This window comes from Centruroides sculpturatus, unplaced genomic scaffold, assembly GCF_000671375.1.
Source record: "Centruroides sculpturatus isolate CEXI.00-Female unplaced genomic scaffold, Cexi_2.0 scaffold308, whole genome shotgun sequence".
Lineage (NCBI taxonomy): Eukaryota > Metazoa > Arthropoda > Arachnida > Scorpiones > Buthidae > Centruroides > Centruroides sculpturatus.
This window is the reverse complement of record NW_019384502.1, coordinates 504,786-528,654: the sequence shown is the minus strand read 5'-3', so window position 1 is coordinate 528,654 and position 23,869 is coordinate 504,786. Positions and strand designations below refer to the sequence as shown.

Sequence of the window (23,869 nt, the reverse complement as noted above, 5' to 3'; positions counted from 1 at the left end):
GGTTGGATAAAAGTTTCAGGCCTAACTAGAAAGGAGTGATACAAGTAAAATGAAACTTGGACATAACGATTCATGGTACATATAGGTAATTTTCACTTCATTACTTACTAGCAAACACTGTCAACACTATCAACACATGGATAATGGACTACATGAATGCACATAATCCATTATCCATGATAAATTATTAATGCATCTTTAACAGTGCAAATTTTAAAAAAAATACTAACTAACATTGTCAACCTGGTTAATGGGTAGGGATGTGTCTTACTTTCAGCAGGACAGTCCTACAATTACAAAGATGTCCTAGGTCTTACTTTACATTTGTAAACAATAAAAGCTTTTATGTTCAAAAATTAAATTTAAAAACTTTCACAAAGAACATTCAATTAATTTCTGAATGCATGTATAGAATTTTATGAACACAATAAAAATCTTCATTGACTACAATATTTTTTTTCCAACAATGAAAAGTTCCATTTTACTACAAACTTCCATTTTTGGCCATGGTGAGAAGTGCCATTTGATTTCACTGAACTTATCAAAGAAGAATTGCTTATAAGTGCCAATTTTAAAAGCAGTTGCATACAGTTTTTTTGAAAAGGTACAGAATGATGTAGAACTATTGAAATATGCAAGAATGATAAAAAATATAAGTTCAAATATAATGAATGAACAAATAGGCCTATATATAGCATTATATTCAATCATTAATAATAATTACCTAAATTATAGTGTTACTTTTAAAGATTGCATATTAAGTAATTCAGCTAAAATAGCAAAGTAGCATCATCTTCATCCAGGATAAAATCTGAATGCATCATTTTGACCTCAAAACAGTCTCAATCAAAAAAACAAGGATCCCCCTAAGAAAAATACCAAACTCAGCCTCAGCCAAGATCACGACCTCAATTTTTAGAAATGCCAATTGAGTGCTGTTGGCTAATTTTTTGGCAAAAAGTATGACAGTTAAAGACAACTACTGCATTGCATTATTGCAGCAATTGCACAATGCAATCAAAGAGAAATGTCTGGGAAATGGGAAGAGAAGTCATATTTCATCAAGGCAACCAGTCGCAAAGCCAATCAAACTCTCCTGACAAATGACAAATACACCTTTAAAATATTAGAACATCTGTCACATTCACCAAATCTGGTACCATCCAATTTTCATCTTTTTCCAGCAATAAAAAGACATATGAAACAACAACATTTTCCAAATGATAAAGTGATGACAGCTGTGCAGGATTGGTGTGAAAGTTTCACAAACTTGGAAGACCAATGGAACAAGTGCAACACACGTCATAGAGGCTCTGTAGAATAGTCCTACAATTTCAGTTGTCTATGACAAGTGCTTCGTGTTAGGCCAGAAACTTTTCTTCCAATCCTTATATGATAGGTATCATTAAAGAATCATATATATTGACTTAACTTGCCAATGATGGATATTTCTCTCCATATATTTGTTATTATGCAGATAATTATTGACATATTTTTTCAATGAAAATTCATAAATAATTATATCAAATAATATAGTTACTATGATGTTTTTGTGCATTATATTTTTATTTGAATATTTTCTATCAAACATTCATCTAATGTCAATTTCAAAAAACAAAAAAAATTAAGTATTGATTGAATACTCTGATTATGGAACAAAAAATTTTGCTAATAGCATTCACTTTTAAGTGATTGTCTTAAATTTGTTCCAACAGTTTTTTAAAGTATTTTTTTATTATTAGAGGAGGAAAATTTTTTTGATAATTCAGTTTGATTTTTATCATCCTTTATAATTGTATTTTATTTAAATTATCATTTGAAATTGAAAACTAAATAATATTTTTAAAAAACAGAGAGAGACCCCATTTTTTTTAGCAGATAGACATTTATATTTCATATATTAATAAGGGAACTAAGTTATTAAATCTATTGATTTTTGTATTAATAATAAAACAATTATTCATTTAGCTATTTATTTGGATATCTCATTTTTTATTAAAAAATAATAACAGATTAATTAATCCTCTTATCATTTTATTTCTAATGATGATTCATACAGAGCTGAATGAAAAGCATTCACTTTGTGACAACTTTATTATAATTAGGCCATTGAAATTTAAATCTATAAAATAATTATATTAACTATTCAGTTAATATAATTACTGAATTGAATTTAAAGAATAATAATGGTAATTTTACTACTATTATTGTTTAAATTCAAATATAAGAATATTTTCTTACTATCAAAAACTAAAGTGATATTTTTTTTAACACTCCATAATGTGCTTTACAAATGACCTTATTTTAATATAATATTTTATATGATTTAGAACGTCTTGTAATATAGTATACTATTTTAGATAATATTAAGAAAAATGAATTTTATATTATCTCATACAATTGACAAGTTTAGTAGCTATAGTTTTAAAATATATATATATATATATATCATATTTTTAGACCAAATATACCAAACATTTGACAAATGATCTTTATTTCATCCATCATAAAATTTAAATTTTATATATTGTCATAAAGTTAATATTTATATTGAATACAGAAATGATATATAATTAATATAATAGTGGTTCATTATATGAATTTTATTGCAATAGTTATATTTAAAATAAAAATTTGATTACATTTCCCTACAGAAATATAAAATTTTATAAAAGCAACTTCCTGGTTATTATCAAAATTATTTGTGATGATCAACATTTATATATATATTATTAATAGTAATTCACATTATATTATTTTAACTGTCATCAGAAAATTACATATTAATAATAATAATTTTTATCATTTATTGTTTGAAAATATGAATTTACACTGAAGTTTTAGAAATATATTAAATAAAGTTTTAAATGAAAAATGAAAAGTCAATTTTAACATTTAGAACAACAATATGATATTTAAAATCATATCAAGTAATAATCTTTACAACAGTTTTCTAATCAAAAACAATTATATTTATTTCTTTTCAAGGTTTTTTGACACATTAACATGTCTTTATTAAGACAGTTTTATTAGTTTTTAACCGTTCAGGAAACTGTTGTTGAAAGGCCTTGACAGAAAGCAAATATGAATGTATGTTTATTTATTATCCTAGAATTATTGTCTTTCAAATATTATTATATCTATTTAAATATTTTTTATAAAATGATTTATATTTTGATTTTTTAACAAAACAGTTGTAATCTATAATTGTAAATAATTCTTTCTTATTCAACAATGAAAAAATATAGTTTATGAGTGCCATTAGTAAGTTGTAGTTTTATCATTTTGTCATTGTTAATAAATAATATCCTTTCTTCTTTTTCACTATTGTCATAATTTTTTGAATCAGATAATGTTTCTGTTGTTATATGAGCCATAGCACATATTAGCAGAAACATCATTTGATCTAATTTGAATATCTAACAAAAAAAAAAGCATCATAATTCAGAAAATGATATTAATCATTTGTATCAAATATTAAATGTATAGACTTCATAACTTTTTCTGTTTTTCTAGAGATATAAAAACTAACTATCAAAATATATATAAAAATTGAATTATTCCTTTATGTAATACTGTATAACAAAAATATTTAGTTTTTAATACTGGTATTTGCAATTTTTCCTATCTTCAAATATTATAAACAGCATCACTTTAAAAAGTGTTTTAAGTATTTAAAACTAATTTATATTCAATTCATAACTGGAATATAGCTTTCTAATTAAGTTTTTTCTTAATGATTTTTAATATGTAAGATTAAAATATAAAATTCTTTAAATAATAAAAAAATATTGTTAAAAATAATATACTGTAAATAATATTATTTAATAACTGCTTATCTTGAGGTTATTCAAATGTGATTTCATCAATTTTAAGTTCTTTTAGACTACCTATCCCCTCCCTGTCACATTTTGTCATGAATGTTTAGACATCCTCCATGCTAATGTCACACATGATCTGTCATCTCCCTAATATTAAAATCAAGCATTTCTGTAAAACAGATCCACAGTATATTAATTTATTCATATTTCCTGCCATGGCAAGGCTAATTTTAAAAACAGGCTATAGGGAAAAAAAATGAAATTCACTGATTAAACACAGAAGAGTCTGATGACATTGTACTGGGTGACTCTTAGACTAAAGATAATATATTACATACTGGTATATCTTTGATATTTTTATCCATAATCTGTATCTATAAAGGCTAAATTGTTAGTGTTATCTTTTCATTGTTAAAAGTTCCACTGCAGCATATTTAGTGTTGCATAATGATTTTGGTAAAAAAAATTATTTCAAATAGAAAAACTTTTGAGAATCTTTAGAACATTAATCTACTAAAACTTCTCACTCCTGTTGCAAAATTCATATATATCCCCCTTCCCAGTGCAGATGTCATATTTGTGTGATCTTTTAAACATTTTTATATCACATACATAAAAATTATTTACATAATAAAATTTAATTTTGTCATTAATACAATTATAAATTAAAATTAAAAGAAATCAAGTTGAATTATATAGTGTATGAAATAGATAAATCATATTAAAGTATTTCAAAATGTATTATATGTTTAAATGTACATATAAAATATTTCATTTAAGATGTTATAGCTGTTATTTCACACATTTTTGAGGAAATAGATTTGTTGTAAAATTTGAAAAAATTTTCTATTTAAAAAATCTTACAACATATTTCACAAAATTTCAAAATTCATATAAAAGTAAAAAGTTGTCATTGAATAATTTATAACTTTCTTAATCCAACTCACTTTTTGTCAATTATAATCCGACAGTATGTTTGTTTTGTGAGCACACTATTGTTTACAGGATCCATTAATATTGTTTGTAAACATATAATATTGATAGAACAGAAAATACTAGAGAATAAATATGAAAGGTCTTTGCAATAAACAATAATACATGAGGTAATCAACTATTCATTTTACAGTAAAAAATGTTAATATACTCATATCCAATTCTCAAAAATAACCAAATTACAAAAATACTTTTATTTCAAATCAGTTTACTATTTCAACATTAACAAGTAAAAATTACCACAGTTCACTGTTTATTAGTTTAGAAATTGGTTATGTTTAGTTAACTATCAGTTTAAATTCATCATTTCATTTCAAAGTCATTTTTCAAACATGAATGTTTTTGAAAACAAGAAATGTTACTCTTTGTGTAATACTATCTAACTTACAATACTGAGTGTTGCCAAATACAAAATTAACACTTTTACAAATATGAGAGCAGTCAATTTACTTATTTTTGTTGTTTTGCAGTGCTAACTAAACTTAAAACTGATGTAAAGATTTTTTTTCTGTAACTTAATTATGTTTGATAACTGAACAGGAGTGCATTTACATTTTTTATCATAAATTGAATAATTGATCACCCCCATAAAATTTTATCCACTACTTTTTGAACCACCTTTATATTAAAATGAAAATTTATTTTTACTCCTTAACATATGCTTCTCTGCTAAAGTTGTATGTTTTGGAGAAAGCTGCAAGTCACAGGAGAAGAAATCCTTAATATTATTTCAAAAATCAGATTTACAAAATACTAACAGATTCTTTTTTAATTAATTGTTTTAGATTAAAATGTTTCATAGCAAATACAAATTTAATTACAAGAAGAAAATTACACCAGTTATTATTATAATATTGAATCTTTCATTTCTATTAAATTTTATACTGACATCAAAAATGTTGTAAAACTCAATGTAAGATTTGAAAAAAAAACTTGAAAATATTAAAAGTATAATTACTGTAATTTATATGAAACTGTAAATATTGTACTAATAGTAAACATAAGAAAAAACAATGAGATAAAAAATTTATATAGCAATAAATAATATATTAAATTAATTTATAATATAATTATTACCTTTTTTACAATATCTTCAGTATTCAGATTATTATATTGGTCAAATTGTTGTTGAGTGATAGGTGGCAATACTGCTTTGGCTGGTCGTTGAGGTGGTGTTGGAAGATTGGGCACTGAAGATTGTGACAATAGGGAGTTAGTGATAGACTGCATACGCTGAAGTGGTGATGCTGAAGAAGTCAAGTCCTCACCTCCAGCAGGCGATTCTGAAAGTGGCAGGAGAGGTGGTGTGGGAGATGGTGTTGAATTGCGTACAAATGATTTGACACTGCCCGTGCTTGGCTCTGCTTTTGGCCGCACTAAAGAGAAGGCACTTCCGTGATGTCTTAAGTTGTCCGAATCTACACTTCCGGCATTTTTCTGCTCCTGACGATTTCTTGATTGTACAGTTGCATCGATTGGACCATCTTCTCTCGTTGAACCTGATGGAACACGAATTGATAAGCCTGGAAAAGTGCAAGTAGAACCATTCACTAATCCACCAGCAGTTATATTATTGTACCTACTATAGGAATTAGCTGATGTGACAGATCCTAATTGAGTAAGTCTAGATAATTCTTGATGATAAATACTGAGTGCTTGTCTAATTTCGTCCTGAGTTCTTTCATACTGATCCCGTGACTGACGAAAACCTTCTTCTACCCGTTGACCCATCAATTTCGCCAGTTCTTCTTGATATATTCTTGCAACCATTTCTTGTGGAATATCATCATTTTCATATTTCCTCGAGCGTCTAGATGAACAGTCTTTAAAATTGTGATTGTTATGTATATAATTATGATTGTTATAAGGAGTCCTTCTCCCTCCTCCCCCTTCTGTCCCTGAACCCCCACCTTCCCCTCTACAGTCATCCCCATTTTTTTCAGATCCAGGTTTTATATCTACATTGCAACTGACTATACCATTGTGCAATGGGCTTTTACTAGATTTGTTATTCATTGCCATTTGAGCTTCATTTAATATTTGTGCTATCCTTTCTTCTGCAGCAGCATCTTCTTGTTTATAAGAAGAAACTCCTGATTCTTTGCCTGTTAAAGAATTTTTGTTATTAATAAGTTATTAGTATTTTAATATTTCAATCAGCATTATAATTACTCAGAATAAATTACTTATTGCTAAAAATTATTATTGCTGATATAAAATATATTATTAAGTACTTCATATTAATAATTGTAATTAAAATATTACATCTCAAATCAATTTTAAAGTTGCTTGGTTTTATTTAAATAATAATTAATAAAAAAATCACAAAATAACTTTCTTTATTGAAACAGATTAATTTCTGAAGATACATCCAAAAAGTGATAAATGTTTTTTAGAAATGCTTTGAATTAATCTCATAATAATTACCTTCCTAAACATTACTTAATTCCTCAGAAAGATTCACTATTATTTAAATTTTAAAACATGAATATTTCAGAAATTTTGATAATTTTTATGCAGTGAGCATCTAAATAATAATAAATTATCTGAACATGTTATCACTTAAAACAATTTTTAGATTAACAATTGAATATTAAGAGATGTTTAAAAAATTATTCTTTAGATTTTATTGTATATTTTAAAAATTTGTAACAAAGAATTAATTTTCAAATTTGTTAAATTTTGGAATTTCAACTAAAAGTTTTGTATGATTTATTTGAAAAGTTTTTTCAATAAAAATGCTAAAAGCAATTATTAATTTATATACCAGATGATAAAATTATTAAATTACATAATTTTAAAAATTGAAATTTTTATTTTTGTTTTGTACACTGGAAAAACAAGATACTAACAAAACAGTTGTAAGCTGATTCTGAAGTATCACTAGCTAACCAAAAGAAAAAAAAAGTTAAATATGTTAATATATCATGAATAGTTTCTTTGTGCATTTTGTTTTATCAATCTTTCAAATCATTTACCTTTCCAGATTGGAATGTCTTTTAAGGATGGAATTTCATCAGAATGTTGCTTGCAAAAAATTTTGAAAATATTCCTCAGTTCAACAGATCCATTTCTCTTCACTTTGGAGACATCTTATGGCAACCATCCAAAAATATTAATTCAATAAAGATTAACATCAAAATGGCCATCAAAAATATCATCAAATATATCAAAGCAAATGTCAAGTTGAACAGAATACATTCAGAAAAAGTTCAAAAAAAATGTCATGATATATTTTAAATCATTTTCATTAATTCTCATTATTTACTTTAATTATAATTTTTATAATATGCTGCATAATTTAATATATTTTTTACATTAACTTTTATTATTTGTTACATAATTTTGAACTTTTTTTGCAAGCAACACAAAAATGATTTTTAATCTATATAAAATTGTCCATACTAATCTTATACATACAGTAATATATATATATCATTCAAAAGATATAAATGATGTTAAGAAAAAATTGTAAAATATACTGTAAGTTTTACAAAAATGTAGTTTTTTTTTAACAGAATATATTAATTATATTCTAAAATTAATGCTAAACACTAATTTTTGAATAAAAATTAATTTTGTATCATATGCAATTTTCATATGTAATTAAACACTGACATAATGAACTATCAATAATTAAAAATAAATAATTGACAGTTTGTCATATAAACGAATTGCAAGTTTTCATGTATACAAAATTAAATTTTTTAATTAAAAATTTTATAAATTATATAAAATGTAATTACTCAAATATAAAGCAATAACCAAAAAAGTGAATTTAAAAATGCAAATTATCATATCTGACATGGAAATATTAATGAAACTATTAAATTATTAATTACACTTTATAAAATAATATAAAAATATACTCTGAAATAAATTCATTGGATATACATTATTCAATTATTTTTTGCTAATAAAAAATTCAAGTTAATGTATAAAATGAAGAGATGATAAAAAATATTCATTATGAATTGATTTTTCTTACATTTAAAATAGTAAAGTCTGACTAAAATTAAAATTTGTTTTTCTTTTAATTTCTTATTTTATATTTGAAAATTTCTACATTTTATTTTTAAATCAATGTAATTATCTGTGAAAAATCAAGATCTTTTGTAAATAAAATAGGTTAGATTTTTCTATTTTGAGAACAATTTATCAATTTTTGATATATCACAATGCATTATCATAACATAATTACATAGTGCTAAAATAATAAAGGAATTTTGATAAAATATATATACATGTATATATAATTTTTACATGTATTATTATTAAGAGTAAAAATACAACAATTTTTATATTTAATGTTATTATTTTTTTTATCAAATAAACAAATAATTTTATTGTATTTAAGATTTAAATTGTTACAAGGGGGTAGGAGAATTTGTCTCCTTAATAAATAATATTTAATATTATTTTTAAGAATTAGAAAGATTAACAAAATATTTAATACTAGAATAATAATCATCAATAATTGTGAAATGATTACTACCACAAACATTTTTTAAATCCTGAATACAGAAATTTTTAATATAAAAATGATAAATATTAGTAGTAAATTAACAATAATATTTTTCAATCAACTCTACTAGGAACTTCTCTTTTTCTTTTGGTATTATTTGTACTTGAGTATCAATAGAATTGTTAATAAATTAATTGAATTACATCATGTTGTCAGAATTGGTTATAAAACATTTCACAATTAACCTTGAAGAGGAAACCATTATTTAATAAAAACAGTATCCTTTTTTTCAGAAGATATAGGATATGAATTATTTCTTATTCACATATTGAGTCATAATATTATATCATGTTATAATAATTATCATCAGATTAGATAAAAATGAGATCAAATTTTAATTAAAAGATTTCTTATCTTTCCAAGATAAATTAAACACATTAACCTTAAAATTCAGCAAAGATTTGTACAACAGAAGTAATAAACTAAAGATTGTTAATATAAAATATTTGTTAAATACTAAATTAAATAGTATATATAATTTAAATTTTTAAGTTTCATCAATTTTTGTACTCTTCACTCTTTTGTTCAAAAAAAATACTTTTTCAAATAAAAGCTTTTATATATATGTACATGTATATGTATATTTTTAATATATNTGTTATGTCAGCATGTGATGACAGACACCTCATCTGTATGACAATTGCAGATCATACAGCTTCATCTCAACAGTTGACACAACATTGGAACACTGCTTCAGGTGTGCCATTGTCTGCATCCACAGTTTGCCAACATCTGCTGCACCATGCAAGAATTCCTTTGTGCAGGACTCCCCTGATACAAAACCATCAACACCTGCAGCTACAATGGACTCATCAACACAGCTACTGGCATGCCAATTGGCAACTAATTGTCTTTTCTGATAGATCCTGCTTCTATTTAGAGTACAGTGATGGCCAAGTACGTGTTACATGCTATAGAGGTGAATGCCATCTTTCACAATGCATTATCCAGTGTCATACTGGGCAATCACAAGGCATGATGGTCTGGGATGCTATTGCATATCATGGACAATCTTGGCTGCTCAGAATTGTGATGCAGCAACTGCTACATCAGAGAAGTTGTGAAGCCTGAACTCTTTCTTCAACACATTCCTGGAGATGTATTTCAACAGGACAATGCCTATCCACATTTTCCTAGAAATTTCTAGATTTCAGCACAATAGATATCACTTCTTCCTTGGCCTGCCCATTCACCAGACATGTTGCCTATTAAACATGTCTGGGATTTCATTGTAAATACTTCTTTTCTGCATGGACTTTAGTGAAATGCTGTTTCAATAGTTTTTATGACATGAAATATCTTTCGTTCATTATATATATATATATATTAAAAATGATATACAGTTAATAGTTAACATTCATGCTTTAGATTAATAATTATTAATCTAAAGCATGAATACTCTTGATACAAGGAAAAATGAAAAAGTGAAATAAAATATTAAGTATGATCATGAAAGTGTTTTTTATTCAAATCTCTTAAATAATTACAAATTTTTACTTGTTAATGCAAAATAAATATTGCAAAAACTAAATGTTGTAATATATCTACTCAACTTTCTAATATTGTTATGTTGGATTAGCAAATCTGAAATACTTGTTACAGAAAAACAAATAAATCCATTTAATACATATATATATAAATTGTTTTGTATGATAAAAGACAGTAAATGTGAAATGATTTTCTTAAGTTATAACTTCACATATTGCCAATTTTGGAATTACTGATTTAATTAAAATTGAAGTATTTCTCATTTCTAGTATTTTATTACAAAATGGTTTTTATACCTACTTTTACATAAATTGTAACCTTTTTAAATATTTATTTTTAAAGCAAAATAAGCTAAAACTTGAGTGTCTCCAGTTCTATAAAAACAATTTTTTATTTCTAAAATACTTTAAACAAGAAATTTGTTTTCTTAAAATTTATTATAAAAGTAAAAATACTTATGATAATCACAAAATAAAATTATTCTTATATCAGTTATTCAAATTATATTTATCCTTAAAAAATTTTGTTTAATGTTTGAATTTAAATTCTGCAGTTTAAATTATTTCTTTAAATCAGAGTTTATTATTAAAATTATATTAAAAGAATTTATTCACATGAATTAACAAGTATATATGTATATTATATAAATTAAATAAATACCTTAAATTTCATTTCTGTAATCTGGTAATACTGCTGTATTACTCTAGTTATGTAATTTTATAATTCAATAATATTGTTAATATATTTGGTCTATGTTTATATCTTAAAATGTAAAGAAAAAATTAATTAAATATGAATTGTAGTTACAACATTTTCTTCATTAGTGTTATTTATATACGTAGATTTTTTTCTGACATGTACAGGGTGTAAAGAAACTCCATGCCAATATTTTAGGAAGATTAAAATATGCTAAGAATGAAAGATGCCAATTGTCTTTTCTTACAAAATATTATTTTTTTTCTACTTTCTATTAAAAAATTTTGCAAGTCTGTAATCACATAATGATTGTAAAAGCATCATTAGCTACAGTCAGTTATTTTGAGATAAATAATAACTTATCTTCTTTTTTATATTTATGATAATCATACATTTAGAAGATGCATGAGAGCAAGGAACAGCATATTACATTATTTTTGCAGATATATCAAATTTTTGTTAATACGTATTATTTGATATTATGTTATAAAATATTTTTCTTAGAACATAAATGTTAGTAATATATTACTAAATTATATGTATGATAGGCATGAATATAATGTTTAATACATATGTTATATATTTAAAAATTAAATATAAATTTATATTGAAGAATGTCTTCTATGCTTTGAAAAGAAAACTAAAAGATATTAATATAAACATCTTCTGAAACCTGATTTATTAACATAAAGTCACACCAACTACTGTATAATATCAGACTATAATTCAGCAATAATAATTATTATTGACAGAATATGGCCTGATATTATACAACAGTTAGTGTGGCTTTATGAAAGATGTTACTTATATTATATTAATATAATGTATAATTTAATATTTGTAATAAAAATTATTAGTTATGATTTATGTCTACATTTTCAGCCTTAAAATTAATGTATTCTCATAATAGTAGTAAAAATGCTATTATATTTTTTTAAAAATGAAATGGTTTCTCAGAACAACACACTAACACACAAAAATATAAATTATGTTAGGTGTATTCAATTTCATATTTATCAAAACTTTTCCTTATTGTAAATATAAATTTACAAAAAAGGAAATTTACAAAAAATTTGAAATTTACCTAAAAAACTAAAATATAATTATATTAATTATATACATTGTTTTTTGTGTAATATCATCAAAAATATATTAAAAAATTGTCACAAAAGTCATATATATTGATAATATTGTAAGTGAAATTTTTTGACTTGTATATATCATTTTATTATTTTGAAAAATTTTTATAATTAATAATAAATGAATGAGTTTGAAAAGCATAAAGGATGATTCTTTCAAAAATATTTGAAATAATAGAAAATTATTGTTTCCATTCACTATAATAATGAATCATTGATAGAAAAATAGAATACAACTTTATAATTAATTCTATTATTTAATTCATATAAGGAAATTATATATTTACAAGTTATGGAGCTATCTATTTCTTTATTTATAAAAATACACAGAAAAGTGTTTGTAATAATAAAATACAAAATAACAAAAAGAAGTTTAATTAAAATACTTTCTGTAAAAAGTATGGTAAATTTAATGAATTTTAAAATAAGCTAGGTATCAATATTAGTGAACTTTTAAAAAATAAATTATTTTTAACCTGTTTAGTGAATATCAATAATATTCAATGACTTATTAATATACATATTTGCTAAAATTTCAGTTATTGATAATTTGTTTTAATCTCCTGATAGTTTATTCTAATTCATTAAAAATAAATAATATAGTATAAATTTATTTTAAAATACATTTCATTAGTATTGCTTGAGTTTTTAAATTTTTAAAAATATATTATTAGCTTTATATTTGAGTATTTTAAGTAAAAGGCACATGATGAGCATTTTACTTTGAACAGATATAAATGAACAATTTTAAAATATGTTATATTAAACTTATGCTTGTTATTTAAATATAGTAAAATGCATTTTAAATTATTAAAATATATACCTTACCTTTTCGTGGTATTAAAGTCTTCAGCATATATATACAAGTTTCATCTGAAGCCCATGCATGCATTTTTCTATAAGAGTCTCGACCTTTTTCTGTCAACTTATCCCATGGTTTTGGTTTTGAAAGTAATTCACTAACAGTTCCCTGGGATAAACCAAGAATAAACTTGGCAAATAAACGTTGTCCAATGTTATGAACACTTAGCAGTTCTCGCACACACCGGGAAATACTCAAAGTATTTAAAGTTTCATTTGCATATTTGTCTATATTTTGTTTGAGGCACTCTTGGAGCTTTTCTAGTGATGTAACCTCATTTGGGGAGTCTTTAGCACTTGGTGATGACTCCACTGGAGGTTTGATGCTAGTGGTAGATAGTTCCGTTCCAGAGGACCTGGTGTCCTCACAAGATTTGGGGGTAGCAGGGCAACTATTACATTCCTCTTTTGCCACTGTTTTCGCATACCTGGACACGATCTCCTCACCTAATAATGAGCTGAATGCCTCGACGTTTTGAAGTGGAGGAGGAAAAGCATTCCCCACAGAAAGAGGTGTTCCTGCAAGAAAGGTGCAGAACCACTGGGGTTTAAAAGAGATTTTCTTATTTACAACAAATAAAATATTCCAGAAGTTAGGGATATTTAAATACATAATGGGTTGTGAAGTAAATGGAATACACAGTATAAAAATATGTAGAAAAAGCATGCTTCAGAATCAGAGAATAAATAATATGAAATTTATATAACAGCGTTCATACACCTTTCTTGAGTAGCCTCTGAAGTGTGTTCACAGAAGCAAAGCCATGCAAAATTATTTTATAGAATCACATTCCATATTATTTTGTGTAAGCTATACAGGATTACATTTTATAGAAAATTTTATTTATAGTAAGCAAAGGAAATTAAAAAATAAAATAAATATTAAAGCTGAATATCCAATATTAAATGAGAAAATTAATCAAAAATATGATTAAAAGTTTTAATAAATGACATTAAGATTTTAAACAGATATATAATAAAAAGTAAACAATATATAAAAATAATGTTAAAAGTTTTACCTGCTGAATCTGCATTGTTAATTTTTAAAGCAGTATTCTCTGATTGAAGTGATTTTGTTTTTTCTAAAAGTAAAACTTCTAATGGTTTAGTAGATTTTGTTTCTCCAGATAAATTATTTCCACCCTGATCATCTGGTGAAGAGTTACCCCAAGTCTGTGATGTTCCAAACTCCATTGATTTGAGTATGCTGAAAATAAAAATTTTCATTTCAGTAATTACAGTTAGGTTCAATTTAAAATTTATATAGTAATTAAAATTATTTGATCATAATTACAATAAACATCAATAAAAAAATTACATAAAGATCACATTAAAAAGTTTATAAAGCAGAAAAATCAGTGAGATCAAAAATAAATGATGACATTATTATTATTATTTTTTGACAACAGTATATGTATATTAGTTTATAATATTTAGTTTAAGAAATATTATAAAATTATTTATTGACTCAAAGTTAATAAATTATTAGAATAATTAAAGTTTCATTTTTAAATAATTGAATTAAGAAAATATTAATTACAATCAAGAACGTTTACAAAATAAAATAATCTTTATATTCTTAAACATAGAATAATTTGATAAAGTTTTATATTTTTATCATTATTAGTTACAGTTTATATATAAATTTAAATTATATTTAAACTGTGGCTAACAATGATAAAAAGACTAAAATGAATATATAAAAATTTAAAAGTTTATTAAATTATTTAAATATAAATTTATATTTAGCCATAGCAATCATATTTTGCAAAAATTTATAATTATAATTGAAAGAAAAAACAAACAACTAACAGAATAATACTGAATTTAAATATCTCATAAATATCTTTAGTTTGTTTACAATATAATTAAGAACAATTGATATTAATAAATTAAAGTGACCACTGTGAAAAATAATGACAATATAATTTTATGGCTTTTAAGTATAAAAAAAATTTGTAAAAATTTAAAAATTAATAAAAATTCATAACATACTGACTATTCTCTTAAAATAATATAATAAATTTTTAAACTATGAGATTTAAAAAAAATGATAAAAATCATTTTGTTCTTCTTACTGTATGCATTATTTAAAACTTGAAATGTATAAAAACAGTAGTTTTTAAGAAAATGAAAGAAAGTACTTAATGGCATTATTGCAGTATTAATATTATTTTATATAATATTATATACTTCCTCATTCTACGTAAATAATAAATACAAGAAATAGAATTTAATTAGTTTGTATATAAATGTAATTTTCATGTTAATAATATAAAGCAATTGAATATAATAAACACATCAATTATTTTAATTGTAAATTTTTTATGTAATTATTTAAATATTTGCTACTAGAGAAGCATCATTTTCAGTACTGTTTTAATATAATTTTTGTTATTTGAAAACTTTTTTGATCTAAGGAATTTAAAAACAAAATTAGAACTTCATAACTAAATTTTCAGAATATTTGCAGTATGTTATATAAATAGTTTAAACAGATAATTCTATAATAAGTATTCTACAAAAAATTCTCTATTGTTTTTAATTATAAGTAATATCTGTTTTATAAATCAGTTAAGTAATTTATGTTTGTTCAAAACCTTATACATGTAACAGCACATATTACATTGATAAAGATTAGTCAATTAAAAAAAATACACCAGGACTGAAAAATTCATATTTGATTATATAGATAATTTGATATAATCATTTCAACTTAATTTTTGTTAATTATTGAAATGAATAAATTATTGTGTCAGGTTATAAGGTAGAGACTAATTTTCATGCTAAAAATAAAGATGTAAAATCTTTAATTTATAACCTAGCAGCAATAACTTATTCATGTAAATAATTAGCAAATTTCAAATTCAATTATCTAAGAATTTCTTTAAGAAACCAAACTGTGTTTAATTGGATAATTGAACTTAATGGAATCCAGTCAGTGAATTGAAATTTCTAATTGAGTATAAATAAGTTTTTGGAATAAACTCTTCATATATTTAACCAAAATAAAATAATTATATAATAATTATTGCACTTGGTTTTAAATGGCAAATTTAAGTTAATTGTTATTTAGTGAATCTTATATACAAAAGAAAAATACTGTATATTGAAAGCAATAAAAATAAACAGATTTTTTAATGATATTTTTAATGTTAAAGATTCATATTGAAATTCATTTATTAATTGAAAATTTTCATTTAATTCAATTTACACAGATATAAAGATATTTATGAATTTAGCATATTATTTTTAATTATTTATAATCTGTTATATTTTATTCTATTTGAAATATACAATATTAAATTACTTTTTTTTTTATGTTTCTTATATTATTTCAATAGCTTTTGGTTATATAAAAATTTCCTATCTTTCAACATTTTTAAATTAAACAAAATATGGGTATAAAAAATTTATATCCATATCATAAAATTATTTTTAGATAAATAAGTTATAATTTAAATTTATAATCTCATTTTCTATGTAAAATTTCAAATACAGAAATTCTTTATTAATAAGTAAATTTATAACAAACTAAATATTTTGACAATAAATACAAAAAATAAAATGTAATGAATTTGTACACATAATAATTTGATGCTTCTAAATTTTAAAATAATAATCAATAATTGTAAATAAATGTTGTAATTGCATTTTTTATTGAAATGTTCTAAATGTACACTTAATTGTTATTCTGTTTAATATACTTAGTAATGTATTGTTTATTCTTAGTACTTAAAATTTATCAAATTTAAAATATTTTACCTTAATGGATTTACTTTATTAAAATTTAATTCTCTTTTTTTTATTGTAAATTTTCATTGATAACCAATTACAATAGACAATTTCAAAATAAATGAGATAAAATTAAGTATAAATTCTATCAATAAAATTTAAATTTACCTGAGTTCCCTTTTTATTTCATCATAATCATTCTGACGTAATAATTTGCTTTCCATTTCTTCAATAATTTTGTCTTTTTCTGTAACCATTTCTTCTAAATGAGCAATCTAAAAATGATATTAAGATTCATTTAAAAAAATATATTAAATTTCTTGATAATGTATTTCTATCTAATTTCCAGATTAGCCATTTTCATTAAAAATTATTTTCTAGGCAGATTTATTATTCCTAACTTCAAGAATAAATAATTGCTATTATTTAAAAATAAATCTTTAATTTCCCATCAATTTATTTTCATAAATTATGTTTTCAGGTGCTTAATTCAGAATAAAGAAAAAAATATATTAAATTTCTTGATAATGTATTTCTATCTAATTTCCAGATTAGCCATTTTCATTAAAAATTATTTTCTAGGCAGATTTATTTACATCTTCTGATCATACGTTTGACGTAGGATTCTTATAATAATAATGGATTTATGATTTTGTCTGATTTGCCAATACCTTGGAATATTTTAAATTGCATTTGAAATGTTTTCCTTTTCAAATCTTTTAAATTTTATTCATCATACATAATTTAAAAGACTAAATGAATGAAAATAAAAATAACTTCTTTGCATTAACAATAATTCAAGATATTTATTTTTTCTATATAATCAAAAACTTTTTAAAATATAAATTCAATCTCTCATTATTTATGAAGATGCTCCATGAATTTTAGTTGTATCATCATTACACATATTTTTGAATTTGTGGCAGAGTTTTTCTAGTTTGTAGTTATGTTTAATCAAACTTTTAATATTACAGAACTAACTTTTACGTGTATTAATCTATTAAATTATAATGACTCTTCTTATTTATTATTCATATATTTACTTATTAATGATTCTTTATATGTTATATAAACTGTAATTTTAATCNTGTAAAAATTAATTTTATTTGTTATTATTAATCATTTGCTTCTCAGTTGTGCAGTATTCTAATATTACAAATATATGAAAAAAATATATATATATGTATATTAATAATCTTTATTGTATTAAGTATCTCGTCCTGTAACAATGTTTTTCTTAACTCTACATTAATTTGATATAAATAAAATTATATGTTTCTATTTTGTAACATTTTTGAACATATAATTATTTCATATTGTCTAAAACTAATAGAAAATGTTAAAGCGTTCTTTTATAATCATTATATGTGTTTAATATAGATTTATTATATATTTAATTTATATATTCAATATTTCTAACTTTAATATAAAAGACCTTATTCATATATACAGTATATATATCTCCACGTTAAAAATTACTATCAATCAATCTTTAGACTTCCTATACATTGTTCACGACTATCTTTATAAAATTCACTATCAATCAATTCTTCCATTTTCTTATAAGTTATTCACATCTGACTGTCTCAGATGTGAGAAACTGAAAAATTTATATAGTTATTTATATCCAATTTAATCTGTGCATTTGCATATCACAGCTCTTTTCTTTCCTTTTTAAACATATTTAAAATATAAAATCTAAACTACATAAGAAATAATGAAGAAATACAGTATGTATTGATATAATACAAATTTAATTTTTCAATTAGACACAAGAATGTTATATTGTTTTCATCCTGAACTTTTCTAGTACAACTAAAATAAAAATCATATAAAGTTTTTAACTTAAATAAATTAAAATTTTTTAAAGAATGACTAACTTTTTCTGTGAAAATTCTATTGTTGATTTTTTTCATAAACTTTTAATTAATAAATGTTATTTATTTAATAAAAGAGGAGAAAAATATTTAAAATTGATAATGGATGAAGATTCATATAAAAAATTCATATCTTTTATTGCTAAATAAAAAATAAATACTGTTAAGGAACACTTATTGCTATTTCTTAGAGTAGACAAAAACCATAATTTGTATACATATTTGTTTGAATATACATAAAAGATAAAAATGAACTATAATAACTCTTGATATTTTAAAGAATGATAATGTGTTATGAGGAAAAACTGATGGTGTATATCAAAAGAAGTTTAGCTTTAACAAAAACATTAAAACATTCCTTCTCTGAAATGCATAATTTTGTATTCTGATATTAAAGATTTGGATTACTATATCAAATGACAGGAAATGAATTAAAAATTAAATATTTTAAAGTTTATTAATTAGAGTTTATTTTTTTATATAATACAGAAAATTACTTTATATAAAACTTACTTTAGTAGTAGTAGTTTCCTTTAAATTGTTTAATGAAGATTGTAGCCTTTGAATATCATCAACTAATTGAGATATCTACAAAAGAAGAAAATCTATTTAATTATCATGTATAAAGAAAAAAAAACATATACTCATAAATGACATATCTATATGATAAAAATAAATTTAGTATTATATTTTTCCAAATTACATGTAGTAATTTCAAACTAAATAAAATTTATATTGAAAATTAAATATTTTTTTAGAACAAATATCAAAATTGTTACTGTAGTGACTAAATTCCTTCCATAATTTAATGATGTTAATTTTATCGAAATGATTTTTTGTTTGAAATCATTACTACATTGTTAAATATGCAGATTAAATTAAGATTTAACATTTATTTGAAGCATTAATTTTATTCTAATAAAATGTTTTAAACTGCTAATATTTTTGGAATTTTTCATATATTTTATCAGACATAGTTGAAAAGTGGCAAATCTATCAAGTCTGTAAAATTATCAATTATATGCAAAATAACCTCTCATCTTTGTAGTTTTTTCTTTTTATATTATAGAGTTTTAAAAACTATTTGTCATTTTAGAATATTTGTTTGAATGTATCAAAAATATGATTATTTGGCATAAAATGTTGCACTGCATATATTTTAAAAGAAATCAATTAAGTATAATAGCAATATAGATAGTAATCAACTTTATAATATTTTTTTACAAAATGAATTCAATAGACTTCTAATAGACATTAATTATGTTTGATAAAATGAATTACTTCTTTATCTTTAGCTGCTAATTCAACTTCTAAGGAAGACCTCGTTACAATGTCTACAGCTTGTTCCATGTCTGGTGCCTTTTGGATTTGGTCAGCAAGTTGAAGAGAATGTTTTGCAGCTGCTAGTTGTTCTTTCAACTGGGAAGCTTCCTTACCTGCTAAAGCTGCTCTCTAGGGAATAAAAGATAACAGAGGTTTACTTATCAAACATTATTACTAATTCATTTCTTTAATCCTCTTTGTTACTGTTTTCAGAGATAAAATAATTTATGTACTCTCAATAAACTAGAAAAACTTTATTATGTTTCTCAGTAATTTTATTGATTCTTTTTTGAGTTTAAGATAAAACTAAATTTAATTATAAATGACATAAACTTATATTTAATATGACATTGTTAATTTATAATTGTTTTAATTAAAAAGTTATTTATTTTGAATTCATTTAAGACAACTTAGACTCTTTCTTTAAAAATAAATTCAAGAGAGAATCATAGTTAAAAGATCTGTAGTACTTATTAAGTGAAAAGTTATTATTTACAAAAAGCATTAAATATAATTCAAATAACTATACAAGTGGAAAATCCTTTCAGATTTAATAAACAACTATTTTAAGACAGTTCTGCAATTAAATAAAGATAAATCATATATTTGTATGTTATTACTAATAACAATTATGTATGCATTAAAATAAAGAAACAAAATCCACATACTATAATATCAAACAGTTGTGTAGTGCATAAAATTCTTCAAAACCGATAAAAGTAATGACAAATTTTATAACTTTGAATAAATCCAATAAAAATCTTTTAATTTACAGAAAATATTTTAACTAATGATATATGGGAAAAACAAATTCTTTTCGCATTGAATCACTGCAATTATATATGTCAACCATTAATAAATTTATTTGACAACTACAGACTGTGTGAATAGGTGAAACCTAAACCATGGTGTAAAATACCCTCAAACCATCAAATTATTATTATTATTACTTAATATTTTTCTTTTGAATTCTAAGATCTTATTACAACAGCCTAGTAGTGGAGAATGCAATCCATTAAGAAAATAATAATTGATAGATAATGAATGTAATTTGATAATGGTAGCACTGGCATTATTTTCTGTATTCAGTCAATTAATATCAATAAAAACGAATAGACTAGCCAATAAACAATTGTATTTTCACCACTAACATTATGTTTTGGAATAAAACAAAAACATCATGAATCATCCAGCTAGCTTGTCATTTGTTGTTAGTAACATCTAAACTAAAAAGCCATAATATCATGATATAATTGAGAAAACAACCAGTATAGGACGATCTTTTAGTATTGTCATTGAATTACTGTATCGATAACATACTATTCAATATAAGTGGGCGAATGTCAGGGGATAGCGCCCTATAATGTTGAATAGCATCGTTTATTTTGTAGAGTTGTGGAAAACCAGCAACTTTACCACTTTGCTGATACCAAGATTACAGTTGGGATGATCTAACCGCTCTTGTGAACAGTAATTTCTGTCGCCAGAATACGAGCTGCTATTACCGAGCAGATAGCTGTGTGTGTGTACAGTCATTAATCACCATCTGTATACTGCTAGTCGTCTAGCAGAACTTCCTGCAATGCAGTGGAGTGTTTTCTTTTCGTTTGACCGCAGTCACAGCTGTCAGATGCGAACCGAGAGACAGAGTAACGTTTCATCATATCTCAGCATCGTCTTTTTAAAATGTAAACCATGTGCCGAATTGGGAAAAGAGAGTAGAATAAGCCCGGTGAACAAAAATTCGCCGATCTCTATCAGTAAATGATCGGATGGCGCAACTCTTGGCAAAGGCTTTTGTCAAAGTAGAGGAATGGTTCTTTATAAATGCCAGCATGACCAATTCTTTCTCGAGTATACGAAACTGCTTTATTCCCCTCTCAATTCTTCGAAACATTTGCGTGGGCTTGGATGTTTAACCGTGCAGTACCAGATGTTCCTACTACGCCGGAAGGCTAAAAACAATTCAGAAAACTGTGTAATATTTAAATCTACTTGGCATACGCTCTCGCTCGCTAAATGAAACTCTTCGACCTGTCTATAAATATTTCAAGCTCGAAGTTTCCGAAAGCAAAAATGGCTCTCCGTTCCTCAATGGTTAAGTACACCGATAAATTTAAATTTCCGTCTGGAGCAAGACATCGGAGGCGAAAGAATTAAAAATACAATGCGACGATGAAATATGAAAATATACAAAGATGCGGTATGGAATTTCCGTATCCATAAAAATATTAGGTTACTGAATCCTCTAACGTGAGTGCCTGATCAACAGGTTACATGCAATAACAAGACGTCTGGCCACTTCCAGAATTCGCTCTTCTAATGCTCCTTCTATAATATCAAGATTATAATTTTTTATAACCTCTGCAGCGCACGTTTATCGATTGTAAATAACGTCGAAATCGACGAGCATTTTCAAACACGTCAAAGGAATAACTAACAACGGGCGAAACATTAAAGTATAGATGGTCGAACTGGAGACGCTTCCGACAAAGATACCGTTGACAATCGCAATCAATACGGCCAACAGGAGCCATCGATTTTCTATAGGCGACAGACGACAACAGAGGTTGACATGTTTACAACATCTACCTACAGATGGTCGCCGTACAAGCCGGACGGATGGCATGGCTTCGATCTATGCAAGTTTTCTGCGCAAATAAGTTCCTGTTGCTCTCAATATTAGTCGGATAGATACTCGTAAACGTCTGAAAGGAAACGCTCGAAAAGCGTAAATAACGAGGCAGACTTTAACAAAGAACTTTGTCGTAATACTAACCTAAAGATTTTTTTACAAAGTTTGTTTAAAAAGTCTCCTAACGAAGAAGATAATCGACAATTTCTCTCTCTCGTCATGCCGGTTTTTTAAACTCGTACAGATAAATCCCGTTCCGGCTCAGAAATCAAATTTTCCGATTTCTCTCTCTCTAGAAGTCCAAATAGCTCATTAGAAATTGCGGCGAACACTTAAACTAACGACTTGGCTGCACCGCAACCGAGCGCTTTTGTTGTCTCCCGGTTGAAGTCAATTCTGAACAGAATGTGCGTAATTTTGCCCGAACCGCAAACGAAAGGGAAAGGAAGACTGCAAAAAAGTCTACGATTAGAATAAGTACGAGTAGGCGGAAAGAACGGAACATGTGCCAGAACACGGTCGGTTCCATTAATAAATCAATAACATATCCGTTTAGCAAGGTCTAGAAAAACAGGTAAGGAAAATCGGGAGGGGAAAAAAAGATCTGACCAAACCGACAATAAACGTTAGGAGAAGAGCACAAGCGATCTTTACAATCAGGAATTAATTACCATTAGTAGCGGAACTAGTCTTTTCTCCCGGAAAACTTTGAGAGTTAATAGTTATTACGGGAGCGTTATTAAGAGTCTTAATGAATATTCATGAGGCCGTCGGTA

At 24.5% G+C, this 23,869-nt stretch overlaps 1 protein-coding gene across 5 annotated transcripts in view; it reads right to left on the bottom strand.

The window, feature by feature from the left end:
- LOC111622116 (homeobox protein cut-like 1) overlaps positions 1-23,869 on the bottom strand; it is a 193,662-nt gene that overhangs the window by 26,000 nt on the left and 143,793 nt on the right. For 4 of the 5 annotated variants that reach the window (XM_023364437.1, XM_023364442.1, XM_023364438.1 and 1 more), the window contains exons 9-15: positions 20,417-20,587; positions 19,649-19,723; positions 17,427-17,533; positions 14,543-14,730; positions 13,491-14,042; positions 7,793-7,906; positions 5,892-6,919 (exon numbers count right to left, since the gene is read on the bottom strand). In XM_023364437.1, coding sequence (XP_023220205.1) covers positions 5,892-6,919; positions 7,793-7,906; positions 13,491-14,042; positions 14,543-14,730; positions 17,427-17,533; positions 19,649-19,723; positions 20,417-20,587 — 2,235 coding nt within the window. The remainder of the gene's footprint in view (positions 1-5,891; positions 6,920-7,792; positions 7,907-13,490; positions 14,043-14,542; positions 14,731-17,426; positions 17,534-19,648; positions 19,724-20,416; positions 20,588-23,869) is intronic. The other variant, XM_023364439.1, reaches the window with a different exon arrangement.